Source organism: Cydia splendana, chromosome 15 (assembly GCF_910591565.1).
Source record: "Cydia splendana chromosome 15, ilCydSple1.2, whole genome shotgun sequence".
Taxonomy (NCBI): Eukaryota; Metazoa; Arthropoda; class Insecta; order Lepidoptera; family Tortricidae; genus Cydia; species Cydia splendana.
In genome coordinates, this window is record NC_085974.1 from 4,806,853 (window position 1) to 4,823,460 (window position 16,608).

At 38.4% G+C, this 16,608-nt stretch overlaps 1 protein-coding gene across 1 annotated transcript in view; it reads left to right on the forward strand.

The window, feature by feature from the left end:
* LOC134797571 (tudor and KH domain-containing protein homolog) overlaps positions 1–4,685 on the forward strand; it is a 37,888-nt gene extending 33,203 nt beyond the window's left edge. The window contains exon 12 of the mRNA XM_063769859.1: positions 11–4,685. Within this exon, the coding sequence (XP_063625929.1) occupies positions 11–294 (284 nt within the window). The 3' untranslated portion in view covers positions 295–4,685. The remainder of the gene's footprint in view (positions 1–10) is intronic.
* The last annotated feature ends 11,923 nt before the right edge of the window (positions 4,686–16,608 follow it).

A 16,608-nucleotide genomic window follows, 5' to 3' on the forward strand; every position in this document is an offset into this window, starting at 1 on the left:
TTAATTCCAGCATCTCACCTCGCCACCTCGAAATCCCTAGGCTCCGGCATTGAAGCCTCGCACACACCGGTCTCCATGACCAACGTGGACCTCTCGAGGCCGAAACAGAACGGCTCCCACGACCTCATCGAGGCCGAACGACGGCACGAGGCCGAGAGACGACACGAGACCGACGATGTTCCTCACACGCCGGACTTACACAAAACCCCCATAGATGAATTGAAAGCTAATATAAATAGGATCGATTCGCATCATGGTAATTTAGAATCTTTAGGCAGATTGCATGAGTTATAAGCTCGTTAAACATAAATGCAGTACCTATGTCAATTAATGAAAAACATTCACTCAAACCTGTTAATTTGTAGGTCATACTGAGCAACTTTTACTATGGCACCAACCCCAAAATCGCGAAAAAAAAATTGACTCTTCCATAGGAAATTTCGACGCTAGTCCAGCAAAATGTATGAAACAACCACATTTTATTTCGCGAATTCGGTGTTGGTGCCATAGTAAAAGTTGCTCAGTGTGACTTACACATTAACGGGTTTGAGTAAATGTTTTTTGTTAATTTACATACTGTATGTGGCGTAGTCTAGTCAAAGGTCCTACTTTGTCGTTTACCATAAGGACGAGATTTGCTTGTATCTTTATACGAATAACGCGTCAAAGCGTCCTAATGGGAAGCTACAAAGTGGGACTTTTTGCTTGGAAACGACACCTGTGTACATTTAAGTTCTGCTTGGCGATAAAGTTCTTAAGTGTAGAGATATTTATAATTATTTCAATTAGGCATATATATTACATTTTCAGGCACACGGTAGCATTGTTGACTGTCAACAGTAAAAGCTATAAGCAAACCAAAATTTAATACATAAGGTAAACGTACTAGTGCTCGACATGCTAATGCCCAATAGATGACACCTTGCTGTCACCTCTATTGACAATGACTTAAGTTTCAAGATGACATGTACTGGGACCGCGTCGAGCACCAGTACATTTACCTTACTATATGCCTGAAAAAGTTACATGTATATAATAGAGAAATAAATGTGCACTCGAATAAATTGACTCTAAGCGCCACTTGCACCATTCCACTGACCCAGGGTTAACCCGTTAAACCGTTAACCCAGTGTCAAATGTTACTGGTAACCATGGTAACTCCAGGTTTAACTGCTTAACCCCAGGTTAGTCCTACTAACCCGGGGGTTAACCCGTTAACCCAGTGTCAACAGTCACTGGTAACTATGGTAACTCCAGGTTTAACCGGTTAACCCCAGGTTAGTATATGGTGCAAGTGCCCTAAGAGTGTTAGAGCTTTAGATCTTATTAAGCTCATTATGTCGGTATTCAGCTTTTAATTGCACTGTAGTATATAGTTCACTTTTGCATGTCAATTACTCTGGTGTCATATTTTGTTTTCTGTTCAATGGCCCACAGTCAAAAGTTTTTTGTGAATATCTAAGAATACATACATACATAGATAGCGGTTTAGGTTTTTAAGTTTTTAATTCAGAATCAAAGAGACAATAATCAGTGTAAGGGCATTGAATTAGCCTCCTAAGCCCCATACAAATGCAAAACCCAACATTTGTCAATGGAATTTGAACCTATGTTGCAAGTAATTAGGGTTGATTTTTATTTGTTTGAAAATTTTACGAAACAAAAGAAATGGAACTGTTCCAATTGAATATGGTTTAAATTCCATCGAACTGAAGTAGTACTATATGTAGGACCTAGGGGCCTTAGGGTTAGGGTTAGCTGTAAAATCTTACTGAGATATGGCTCGCCGCGGGCGCGAGGGTATTAAGAGTGATATAGGGACCGTGCGCGTTGGAGGGTCTGCCATCTTATGGTCTGAATCGGAAACATAAACATGTACATTGCCAAAGCAAGTGCTACCATCTACCGTTCTCGTACGTTTTCTTGTGCATAGCAGGTTCTGTCATCTTGTGCGCTACATCGGAAGCATAAATTCACATTTCCGCGAGGCGCCAAAAATTTGACGGCTCCTATGCTGCCCCCTATAGTTCATGCACATGCATATATCTTCGTGCTCTGTGGCGGGCATATGCGAGGACCGTTTCTTATTATCTATGGTACAGTCATAGATTAAAGCAAACATGAATGTATTTATAACGAATCGTGGCAAGTGATTATTTATGTTGTTTTACCTGTAGATTTGTTACTGTGATCCTACAAATATATAAACAAATATGTATTGTAGTTGTAGTTTAAGATTAACTTTTATGTCCGATGTCCGTTCGTCCCTCTCGCACTTACATACTTGCTGGTAAAGGACGAATGGTTTACTCCCTTTTTTTAGTTACATCCAAATGAATAACAATATCAGTTATTCAAAGTACTTATCGTAAAATTAGTTGATAGTAAATGAAGGCCTGTAAAACCTTTTGCGGCCTATTATCGAAGAACTATATTTTGTCGACCAAATGTGGACCTAATTATAATGTCGTAAGGTCTATTTGGTGTCAGTTGAGTATCTTTCACTTTGTACATACGTATTTGTATAAAATGGTATAGTTAGTTGCAAAACATCCGCTTGTCAGTGCAATAGTTACGATATTATTGAGTTCGTTAGGTGTAGATATTTTGCAACTAACTGTATATTTATGTAGTGTATATAGTATATATGTATCCGTACAAGTACATATAAAGATATCATTGTTAACGGTAACAGAGTAATATTGCAGGTCAACAAACTAATTTGGTAAAACTATAAGTATGTTTGGTTGTTATAATTATTAATTAATATCTTATTAAATAGTAAATAATGTGTAAATCAATCCTTCTTCCAATCTACCTCTAAATTATAAAAATGTCTATTATTATAAAAGTTAAACTTATCACATTTACTGTTTGATACTGTTTTATACTAACATGTTGTACAGTCAATGCAAATATTTTTTAACCCTTCAAAGACATACAAATTAACCCTTCGTATATGTTGTCTGGGTTGTCCCGAATACGTACCACACAATTAAATATGCACTGTAATTTACAGTTTCAAGGTTATTAATTCAGAGGCAATTTTTTGACAAAGGCATACGAAGGGTTAACAGTGTTAGTTTCGGGGAATAGGCACCGCTTTTTGCCTAGGTAATCCCTGAATCTGTCACAAAGTTTCATCGACTAGTTCCCGATTCGCTGGATTCTTGTTTCGCCAGTTCCGATGAGCCGTACTAAAGTAAATCCGTCGAAACAGGAATCCGGCAAAACGGAAACTATAGTCTGTATCTTTAGGTATTGAAATAAAAATCAACAAAATCTACCCTCAAATGGCTCCTTAAACCAGTTGAGGGTAGACGAAAACATTACATGATCAAATAATGTAGGTTAAAGTCAGGTAGTTCAGTGACAGGTCCAGGCGCTTTTGTATTTGGTTGGTTAACCAATAAATGTTATAACTACCCGAAAATGTACAAATTATTTGTTTACTTTTATTTAAATACCTAAAGATACAGAGTATAATCGTTTCATTTCAACTGTGTTGGTCTGTTGCATATGTAGATGTAGAACACAGCATAACCTTCTTAGGCTGTAATATGGGCTTCATAGGGTCCTTAGTTTACGTAAATTGTATTACTCAGCATTTTATCCCATCAATGTATTATTTTACACACCTTTCTCACAGCTTTGTAATTTTTATACGATTTTCAAGTAGGTTTACGACTTTTGAAATTAGTATTTTCCTTAAAAAGACGTTACTTACGTTGTTCTAGTTCTAGTCGAATAGTGTTTCGCTTCTTATTACGAACGTATAAATAGTGCCGCAAGATTAATCACCTACTCGCAAATGCCTTTTTTGTAATTTGGAAATTTTTGAAATAAAGAGATCTAAGACGTAAATACTACGAAGTGGTACGGTAAAGTGTAATAATATGGGTGCATATAACTTACTTAAAATATGTCCCATAGTTCTTAATTCGCTGACATATGAGCTATAGGACATATTTTGAGTATGATGTGTGTACTTATATTAGCGGTACGAAAAAGTACAAAAACGGGACAGACGAAATACGTAATTTTAAGAAGGGGCGTTTGGCGAAGGGTGGATTTGCGCCCTATTAACCTTTTCGCCGCCATTGACTTGATATAAAGTCAGTACATTTCGTGCTCCACACGCCACGACTTGATATGTTACACGAGTTGCTTCCGTGCAATTGTTGCTTGGCGTTGATGACAATTTATTAAATCATTGACGTGGCGGCGAAAAGTTAAAATACATAATAGGATTCATAATAACCAGTGGCTTCTATAGTTTATTAGTACTTAAGGGCCGATTTAGACGATGACGACGACGATGCTAGAACTCGCATGCGAGTTTCATACCATTGCGGGTTTTGATTGGTCGGTTGAATTGAACGTACTCAACAGTCCGCAATGTAACTAAAATCGCATGCGAGTTCGCGCGCCGTCTAATTCAGCCCTAACTTTTGTTAGCCATAGCCTACAGTACAAATTAAATTTTGCAAATTTTCTTGTTATTTAACATTAGGCATATCGGTGTTATATTATAAATAAAACTTTATTGCCTAACAATTAGGTCGAAACTTAGTTGTTTGTTCTTTATTATTCGTTTCAGATATTTCTTGAGTCTCAAATAACTACATAGAAGTGTAGTGATTAATATTTGTATGTTTCAGAAATAAAACAGTCATCGAAATATAGTTTATTTATTTAGAAAATTTAATGTCCCATTAACCTCCTAATCTTATCTGTAGAGCCATAGAGCGTGTCACATATTTTTACGGCCTTCGAAGAGTAACAACCCTATAATATCCAATATACTCTATGAGTAACATATCATTGCAGGTGAAAGATTAACCCCAATATACTCTATGATTTACCCTCCCATAGAAAATGAAACAGCCAAATTTCCTTTTCTAGTTCTTGCCTGGGGCCCCCTTGGAAATTTGGTCCGTTTGGTACTTCTGGCGTCCTCATAAAATAAACAAACACAATGGGAATATTGGGCACTAAGCTTGTGCCCGCGACCAGGGGCGTATTTACCCTAGGGCCAAGGGGGCCATGGCCCGGGGCGGCACGCCGCGGGGGGGCGGCGAAGCCGCCGCCTCGCGGCTTTTTCTGGGCGCCTTTTATAATCAAACTTAGCTATTATATTTTAATTTACATTTAAATTAATAAACAAACGAACGCTTCAAACCCCACCAATTGCTTAAAATATCTACCAACAAGTACCTAAATTAAGCAACATTTTCGTTCAAGAAGTATTAGTACGGCGCAGTGCCGGATTTACCACTAGGCTGAGTAGGCTGAAGCCTAGGGCGGCAGATTTTAGGGGGCGGCAAATTTGGGTCAAAAAATATTTTATTTGCTGTTCAGATAGGGTCGACCAGAATTTTGTCGCTCCCCTATTTATTTGTAAAATTTAAATAACAAGCATGATTTGTCGATTTTGCCGCCCTCTGTCATGTCAAGGCCCTTTATATTGAGACAGACAGACGGCCGGACGGACAACAAAGTGATCCTATTAGTAGTTTTTTTCCTTTTGAAGTACAGAACCCTAAAAAACCTACTATTTTCTCGAAAAATTTTCGCGCTCGCTACGCTCGCGTTTTCACTTACGTACCTACATTATTTGTGACCCATATGACTACATTGGGCGGTTCTTGTGTCTCCCATGCCGAAACTCAGTACAGATAGAGTGCTCTCGATATCAGATACAAATACAATACTTTTCATGACTTTCCAGCACCACAGAATGAGGGATAATGGTACGGCCTGTGTAATACGCATCCCTACTACTGTCGTCTGCATAGCAATGATTATCATTGATAATGCAGCAATGACAGCACAGAACCTAGTGCAACGCCAGCGTTAATGTCCACACTATCGGAGCGGCTTCCGTCTACTATACGTCGGCTCATGTGCGTCTACCGGAAAAAAGCTAGCGATCCATTTGTATAACATAGTCCCTCGAGCAGACTCGATGCCAGACCCGACCGAACTCCTTAGCTATATCCAGCCTGACTGCCAATGCCTCACCTTGATTCCCAATGGCCAAACAGATCAGGCAAATATAACGAGGTCGCATCGTCATTGAGTGACAAAAACGGCCCATATAAATCTGTATCTAGAATAGTGACATTAGTGACGTCACCTTTCTGCACTCAAAAGAATAAAAAATTATCTACGTTCCACTATCAGCGAAGAGCGCCTGAATAGCTTAGCTCTTCTTAATATAGAAGCTGCATGAGCTGACAAACGTTTTAAATTACGACAGCGTCATTGATGATTTTGTCAACCAATTTGTACATAGGAAAACAATGTAAATGCCTATGTGAGTAAATGGTAAATGTTTACTTTTTTTTTGTTTCACACCCCAAAGGTACTTGTTGAGGGTTTTTTTTTTCTTAAATAAAATACTTTATCGTCACTGATGAAGGGGGGCGGCAAATCAAAATGGCCCGGGGCGCCAAATTTGTAAATACGCCTCTGCCCGCGACATCTATAAAATGATGATGATGATCGATAAAATCTATCTTATATGTCCTTCCCCGGCTTCAAACTATCTCAATACTTATCAAATATCATCTAAATTGGTTCAGCGGTTTAAGCGTGATGAGGTAACAAAGTTACTTTCTCATTTATAATATTAACTAACAAGTCTATCACCAAGAGTAAAAACCGGCCAAGTGCGAGTCGGACTCGCGCACGAAGGGTTCCGTACCATTAGGCAAAAAAATCACGTTTGCTGTATGGGAGCCCCACTTAAATATTTATAATATTATATTCTGTTTTAAGTATTTGTTATAGCGGCAACAGAAATACATCATCTGAAAAATTCAACTGCCTAGCTATCACGGTTCATGAGATACAGCCTAGTGACAGACAGACTGACGGACAGCGGAGTCTTAAGTAATAGGGTCCCGTTTTTACCCTTTGGGTACGGAACCCTAAAAACAGTCATCGCCTCTGTCAGACATTAAAAGTAGCTCGGAATGAAACTTGCAAACAATTGACCGCGTAAACCAGGGGTGGTGAACTAATGACAGACTACGATAATATTATTATAAATACTTACTTCTCCAACAGTTTGGTCTAAACCACAAACCAGTAAATAATAACACCTGTCATCTAGGTATGTCGTAGCCAGATCATAGAAATTGATAATTTCAGGGCACTTCATTAGGTTAGGTTAGATTTGACTTTTTAATGACGTGGTCATGGTCAACCGATCATTTCATGAAATTATTGCCACATCATGTAATAATCAATTCTAAGATCTGGCCACACGACATGTAGGTATTGGTACTACCAAGTCGCATTTTGACTATTATCTTTAGATAAGTTTCAGATGCATTGGCGCGTGGGGGAGAGGCCGTAGATCATAATTCCATTAGCTTCCCATTTTAAGATAATAGGGAATATAAACTAAACTGCGTAGGGGGCGCCACTACCACTAATCTAACGTTATCTAACCTCTCTATCACTCTTGATTATTCGAGCGATAAAGAGGCAGATAACTAAATTACGATTTTCGCGTTGCCCGGTAGGCTCTGTTAACAAACCGCCTTGATGTCTGTGAAAACTTGTCAAAAAACAGTTTAAGGCACAGTATGTATAAGTTACTCTATGGTTTACTAGCTAGCTTAGTGCTACACTCTGGCGGCAGAACATTGCATTAATATACCCCCTATTGAGCCCCTTGTCTCATAACTTGGCTTGTCTACAAAGTTCTCTGTTGTGTTGGTGTGCCACTGGTTTGCCAACGCTGGCGTAAACCATGGTTGACGCGGTTCACCGAGTGGCTCTCTCCTAAATGATAATACTCCGGTTCACGCCACTTCGTTATGCCAGGCTAGACTAGAAGTGAACACCTTGTTTATAGGACATTGGCGTTTCGTAGATCAAGTTACTGGGGGCCTATTTGACTCGTCAGAATGACAGGTCGTGACGCGGTCAGGCGCGGCAGTAGCCTAACCTATCATGATATTCATGATGGGCTTTATTGGTAAATCACCTAACACGAATTTGCTCGGAAATGATTTCTAGTTATTATCATATAAGAAAAATTATCTTTATATGGCAACCTCCCATGCCTATTGTAAGCAATTGTAAGATTTGTAAGGCAAAACACGATCTCTGTTATGTTGTTGTTATGGCATTGAATTTTTATTTTATTTTATATTTTTATGTTTTTTGTCACATTTAATAAGCTGTATACACACACTTATAAACAAATGATTCTGGGCTGAGCTGGGTATTTAAGCTTCCTTAACCTCTTGAGACCCAGAGTCAGAGGGTCCAGAAATACCGCTGGCATTAGTTCATTCCACAGTTCCAATACTGCAATCTGTTGAGAAAACCTCGGCAGATTCATTCCACAACCGGAAGAGTTCGCGAAAGCTTATCTTACACGCCCGGACCCGGAACTACAATTAGGTAGTGTTTATAGTTCCGTATTATGGTTACTGTAGCGCAGGAAGGCAGCGCTGGTTTGTACTAATGAGTCTTCTAGAACTAAAGTTCAAAATATCGTTTCATATTTAAGTGGGTGAGTTGTTCTTCGGTGAAGGAAGATATTCTACATGCTGAGACCTGACTATTCCCAGTAATTTCGTGTGCATTGCAACTACATTGAATTGGTGTTGTATTGTGCCTATTGGCATCGAATTTTCGTTTCTGAATGCAGCCAATGAATGGTGTAACAATAGTATTAAACGCCGTACTTTCGGTTTCGTTATCCGTCTGATACCGCCGTCCGCTTTTCACGAGGACTTGCAAAATGTACGCAGTTTTGCGATAAGTGGTTTTGTTTAATAAAGGGTATAGGTATAGGTAGGTACTAGGTGCACATTAGTAGGTACCTATTGTGTCGCACTAACACTTAAATCTCGTAAGTCTTTAAAGGCAATTACTTTTATACAATAAATGCAGCCCTTGCAACAATCAGCTTCCGATTTTAGAGGATTTAAGTAGGTGCAACGAATTCAATCGATCGATCAAATCGCATGCGAGTATCGGTAAAGTTTGTTTGTTTTGTAGAGGCCAAAACACTCGTGCACGACGGTTAATAAACTATTATGGAATAGGTATGGCATGTATCTTTCTTGTAAGTACGTTAATAATGTATACCTAGGAGTAGCAATGTACAAATTGCAGAACATTTCCAAAAAGCGGAAACGTTCTCGAGAATGTTCTCAGAACATTCCTGCAACATGGAAATTATTGTTCCGCCATCTTGGATTTTTTCCCAAAAAATTTTTTTTTCATAGGAATCTAGAGGCCTCTATCTCCCGCCATGCCAAATCTCAACGCGCTCGGACCAACTTGAAAAAATAAAAATAAAAGTCGGCCATTTTGTTTTTTTTTTAATGCAGTTTGTTTTGTCTCGGGCCCTCTATGACATTTGGTCGAGCACCCCCCACCTATCACGCACCGTTTAAAAGTTGCCATACAAAATAAAAGTAGCCAGTTTACCCGCAATTGTAGTATTTTTCAAAAAAAAAAATTCATAGGTACCCGAGATTCCGTGACCAAAATCTCAACGCGCTAGGACAAACTTGAAAAAATTAAAAAAAAAAGTCGGCCATAATGGAAAAAAATGGCGGCATCAAAAACTGCCAGGGTCCCTCTATGACATTTGGTCGAGCACCCCCCACCTATACTCTAAATCATAATTAGATTCCAAAAAAATAAGACAATGTTGCCACTTTTTACTAGCGCGTCTTGTATTTATGTAAAAATAAGTAAATAAAAGTACTTTTTTAAATCGTAGGCGTAAAATTACCAATAAATAAATTATCTTAGCATATTTATTTATAAAAAGGAATTTACTATTTTACAAACAAATTATTGCAGTGGCAACATTTTTTGGAATCTAATTATGATTTAGAGTTTAGGTCTGACCGTTTGGCCGGGCCGTCATACATTTTTCTGACCGGAAGCGGTAGACCAAAAATCGTGAATATTCATGGTATAAACTACGATAAATAAATAAATTCTCGTTCTCGAGAACATTCTCAGAAGTTACCGAGAAATTCTAATGTGGAAAGTTTCGCAACTTTGGAAAGTTCTCGTGAGTGCATTGCTGCCTAGGAGCGTTGTAAGATTTAACATTAATTACTATTCCATGGATTATAATTTATAACCGGTGATGCACGCAGGGAAAGGGAGAACTATCACGCAGATTTACATTCCGACTTTATGAAAATCGTCCACCACCCCTGTACCTAATTTACCATTAGCAGCGGAAAACGAAAGTAGGTACCACTTAGATAAAGTGTAGTTTGACGTCTTAAATGACCGACTGGGTTTAAGTTGTTCGGTAAGCAAAAACGGAAATGCCTGGTATGGAAATATGTTAATCGTAGGTATGTTATTTAGCTACTTAGGTATTGAAATTTCCAGTTATCGTAGCAATCGAGCGCCTTTCTCCGGGCATAGGAGCTTTATTCCAATGCGGTGAGTTGTCAGCTCGGAGGAACCAGAATATATAATTGCGCTTTTCAAATTAAAACATATCATAACATACTTAGGTATAGGTAAATATACCTACTGTTTATTGCGCACCTCAAAAAGTTAAAGAAACAAGTACAAGTTACAAGTTTTAAGGGTAGGTAGGTAGAGGGGAAAACAATGATAAATACCTAGTGGTCTTCTCTCCGTCCTACAATTGTAGGATTTTTTCCAAAATTGCTAATTTTCCACTTGGACAAACGGAAACTTCTCATACTTGTACCATATTAGGAATCAAATTTATCCATTGCCTAAATAAATTCCTTTGTATCCAGTGAAATCTTCCTGAAATTTCCTTTCGCAACTTGTACATCAGAGTTTTCGGATTGTAAAATACAAGACCAGCCACTCGTATCTACTTTGGAATTGTAAAAACATAGCCGAGCTTATTTGTCACACATTTCTTAGTAGAGGTTACACTGGAGCACGAAAGATCGACTCGCCTTCGAGCATAGGAATACATGTCAGAGCTGTTTCCAAAGCTTACCTACCATACATATATGATCTTCATATTATACATACATATACCTACCAATATATATATATATATGTATGAACACTGATTAGATTACCAATAGTTGATATAAATCTTCAGATTCAGCATATACTAGGAAACGTATAGGTATATACAGTCGAGAATATTAGTTAATTTGCAGCCGTCGCGATGTCGTTAGCACTGCATCGGTTGGGGGAAGCAGTTGCGAGTGTTGCGACAGGATAGGATGGATAGATATTGCAAATATCTGGGTTGGTAAGTACTCTTGATACAGGAAATACTCGTGTATATGTCGCACAACACACCACAGCATTTACAATTAATAATCTATTTGGTTCACATAGGTGTATTCTGTATCTTTAGGTATTTAAATAAAAGTAAACAAATAATTTGTAAATACATTTTCGGATAGTTATAACATTTATTGGTTAACCAACCAAATACAAAACCGCCTGGATCAGTCAGTGAACGACCAGACTTTAACCTACATTATTTGATCGTGCAATGTTTTCATCTACCCTCAACTGGCTTTAGGAGCCATGTGAGGGTAGATTTTGTTTACTTTTATTTATATAGGTACCTAAAGATACAGACTATAGGTTAGGTTAGCTACCTACTAGTTTGTATCAGTTGTACCGTATCACATTGAATACGACTGTACATTCGAAAGCGGTGCAATATTAGTTTGTTCTTAAAAAGACACAGCCGAAAATTACGTAAATGCAAATCGAAAATGTAACAGCAACTGTAACCGTTCGGTTTAATGCATCAATTATTTCACTCAGATCCAAATGACGTAACTGAAATCACGCGATTTTACGCTACCGAGCGACTAGACGAGGTGCTGTCGTCACGGAAAGAAAATAACTTAACAAGAAACGTTATCAACAGCGAGACAAAAGCAGCCCCCGTGACGATGGAGCCGGTATCTATTACGGGGCCCACTGATTAACAGTCCGCCGGACGGTATCGGCCTGTCAGTTAGAACAAAATTTTGACAGCTCCGAACAACTGACAGGCCGATACCGTCCGGCGGACTGTTAATCAGTGGGTCCCTAGGTACAGTCAGCATCAATAGTAGCGGAGGAAACAACGCACCAAAAGGGCATATCTGCAGGCATCTAACTTTTCTAAATAGAGAATATATCTGCCCCCTGCCTAGCCAATATGACAATCGTAGTGAACGAAACGCTAAAGTGTCTCTCACTCTTCCATATTATATTTATTAGCGCGATAAAGAGACAGGCGTTTCATTTTACCAGATTTTACGGTATTATAGGTTTTAGAGAGTGAGCTCCCGGTATTGGTTTTCTGTAGAAAATCAGTAACAAGTTCGCGATTTTCACCAAATAAATTCAGTACTGGGAGAATCCTCTAGTTTAATGTACCTATTATTACATTTTTGTGATTTTTAACTAGCTTTAATTAGGTCGACCTGTATGTAACTAACTATGTAATGGAATTTAAGGTAACTACTAATTTAACCATCTTCCAAGGATCGTAGCGTCATGAAAATTGGCAGCTGTATGTAGTTCTGATTACAATACAATAATATGGTACTGTCGAACTGATCTGATGATGGAGACAGGAGGTGGCCATAGGAACTCTCGACCTGTATGTAATGGAATCTAAGGTAACTAATTTAACCATCTTCCAAGGATCGTAGCGTCATGAAAATTGGCAGCTGTATGTAGTTCTGATGACAATACAATAAATTGGTACTGTCGAACTAATATGATGATGGAGACAGGAGGTGGCCATAGGAACTCTGTGATGAAACAACGCAACCTAATTGTGTTAGGGGTTTTTAGAATTGTGTCGATGAGTATTAGTTGTCTGTCGTAAGAAAAGTACAGTGAGCGATAAAAGCTTGTACCAAAAATGAAATTTTTGCCAAAAACTTATTGTTTACTTAAGTTAATACAAGTTTCATAACCAGTCCGTAGCTGACCATCATAACCTCATATCAAGCGCCTCGGATATGTTTTGCGGCTTGCCTTACTCCTGCTTATACAGGTATGGTTTAATTTTAGGTAGGTAGTTAGGTATATAACTACCTAAATATAGGCAGAGATATTATTTAAAAAATATGGACAGTCTATCTATAGGGCGCACAATATGTTTCACGAATTAACAGCTTATCCTGTTTTAGATTTTTTTTTATGTGTACGGTATCATGAATAGTTAATTAAGATAACAGAATAGGTATTTTATCGATAAACAATGTAAAATGCAAAAAAGTACTGGTTTAATCTTGGATTAAATTCACAGCGAAACATTCATTTCGTCTTTGACCATCTGTCGTGAAAAAAAATTACTAGAAAAGTAATGAGCAAATAACGTCTAGTTATTGAGCATGTTATGCAGATTCAAAAATGGTATGACACATGTACCTTCCTGCAATAAAATAGGAATTATTATCATCTTTCGAAAGCCTCATAAAAAATAAGTTAAAACTAGGAAATCTGCAATCCGTTGCTACTTAGTAAAAATAACGATTTATGTTAAGATATCTAATTCTGGATACAGAAATAAAAAAACGCCTATTCAGTATTTGCCGAATGCCTAAAAGAAAGAGATGGAAAATGGTTATCTCCCTTTTTAAGGATATCATTGAGTTGATAAAGGTTCTAAGAAAATAAAATACTGCAGGTTGAAGTTTAATCAATTTATTAAAATAATTTTATTTTACAATAGGTGTTCTAATTGTTTTACCCCGGCTTGCACGCTTGGCACCGTCTTGTAAAACTTCAAGTTAATTTTCTTAAATAAATTTCGGATGTGTTTCGTGCTGCCTCGAACATGCCGCCGTAGTTCCTCTTGAGACGGCTTGGAGTAAAATTTATCTTTTAAGTATCCCCAATAAAAAAATCTAATGGGTTTAGGTCCGGGGAACGTTAGGCCATGGAGGTAGCTCCAGTGTCACTGTGACGTGTCACTTATGGGACACCCTGTATATTAAACGTTACACATAACATAATTAATAATCATAAGCAGCACAAATATTTTCCCAGCACATCTTATAAGGCGCGTACCGCAATTCGAACACATGGCGGTTTTTAACTGAGTTGCGGTCGCCCTAACCATAAAATAGAGACAGGGACAAATAATAGTAGAGACTGCATGCCCAATACATGCATGCGGCTTACCCAGTAAGAAGTGTCGTGCAGCGATAGGCATAACCATAAGCGGAAATGCATTGGCCATCTCAACCGCTCTTGGCACAGCGTGGCAACAATCATCCATCACAGATGCAGTGGCTATTGATGACCTGATGAGGTATATTCTAGAAAAAACGTTTATACTGGGTTTTTAATCAAATACAGCATAGTTTTTTTTTTAAAGCGTCGGAAGCTCCGTCCCGGAGACGGCCCGGACACGGCCCGGTCTCGTGAGTCATCCTTAATTGGATAAGTCTGAAATAAACAAACCAAGTAATGGAACGTGTTTTGACGTAATAATAAAGTTTATCTCGGTCGGAAACACGATACGCCGCGACGTATGGCCTATCCCAACTTTCACGTACGTGTTATTTGGTTTGGCACGCACTGCTTCGAAAGGGTGAATTTTGGGGAAACTATAAAGGTGCCTTACGACTTTTAGACATTGCATAAATGTAGTATTGTGTTGCGATCGTAAATATGTACTTGATTCTTAATATTTGTATTGGATCAGAAAAGATTACATAAATGATAATTCAGAGAGCGCATGTTATACCTCTGTAGTTGCAGGCGTCCATAGGCTACAGTGACTGCTTATCATCAGGCGGACCGTTTGCTTGTTTGCCACCACAGTATAAAAAAAAAATTGCCAAAATAATGCACTTTTTTGGAACTAACTTGGACCACTGAGTGCTGAATCGATGGTTCTATTTTCCGTTCAATACTCGTATAGTTATTAGTTACGAGTTTATTTATTATTTTTTTAGTTAAATTAACTACAGAAGACTAAGCCGTAATAATATGAAACAGAGTACTAGGTTGGAGTGAAGGGGGAAGCCTTTGACCAGCATGCAGTGGGACACAATAGCCTGGCAATAACAATACCTAAAATCGGTACTCCTACAAGCTTACGAAACTATTGTGCGAGCCGAGCTTATAATATAACGCGAGCTTTCCCACATTGGCTTATACCTCTAGGTATGGCGAAAAATTTAAACAATCAACTGTGTAAGTTGAGTTACCTAGTCAAATTACTTACATATTGTGCTTATTACAATCGTTTCTACAATTTCTCCTTATATCTTTATGCGCCAAGCAAAACAAACATACAAACAAAAAGGGAAGTGATTATACTTAGTAGAAAATATTGTGAAAGACGCTTAGTATTCGTCATGCGTGCACTATATCGTCGGTTTTACGCCGCCTCGGAGCCCTATTTTTATATTCGAAGTACTATTTTTGGCGTCTCTAGTCGTAGGTTCCAATTATTCTAGGCTAACGCAGTTGACGCTTCAAGTAGATGATCATCATCAGTTCTTTGAGTGGAGATCTGAAGGTCTACCACCAACATCGAAAAGCGTTTGTCGGCCTCTCTCTCGCTTGAATTTGCAAGAGCGATAGAGATAACGATTTTCGATTTTGGTGGTAGGCCCACTGGGCTTGTAAACGCCCGGTGCGACAGGATTTGCATAACTTCTTTATTTTGTTGCGGTAAGTCATCTACCTACATACTAATAACATTTTACATAATATTAATTAAAAGAAAAAGTTATCACGGAGAACATACACATGAAGAATATCACTACACCTTATAAAACAAAGTCCCCCGCAGCGTCTGTCTTTTTGTGTGTTTGTATGTTCGCGATAAACTCAAAAACTACTGAACGGATATTCATGCGGTTTTCACATATCAATAGAGTGATTCTTTGAGGAAGGTTTAGGCTGTGTATAATTTGTTAACCCGTGCGAAGCCGGAGCGGGTCGCTAGTCTCTATATAAAGTTGGTAGCCGCGCTCTCCCAATAAATAAAACAAAATAACATCAACTTATTGCAATATTTAATGGCGCATCAGCCAAAGTAGGTGCTCCACGATATTGCTCATTGTAATCTCCCGAATAGATCAGCGGGTAATGCGTGAAGCAAAGATGACGAAAGCAAGCCATTAATTAATATATTGTGTGATAAAACATGCTCTACATAGCCGCTTGCAATGCACAATGTCGCGTGCACCGGTGCTGAAATGTTTAGTAACCGACGCTCTACTGAAGTTATACCTACTAATAGGAAAAACTTGAGGAATGTCCGGTTATGTGATGGATGATGACAAAGGAATGGTATAACAAAAGAAATCAACCCCTTTGAGTAGGGCACAGTATTAGAAGCGGGCATTTATTATGACGAAAACGAGCCATTAATTAATATATTGTGTGATAAAACATTGCGAACCAAAAACGTCACTTTTGACACTAACATCAGTATCGTATCGCTGTGACCTCTTATAAGCATTGTATGTGCAAATTTGCAAATTCACTCAATAAGTATTTAACATGGAACATATGCTATGTGTGTGGCGCAAGGTCATAGGTCAGAAGCACACAAGTTGTCTTCCGAGTCGGACTCGACTTTTGACCTCCGAACACGCTCTGTGTCACGCGAATCTAGGGGTCGGC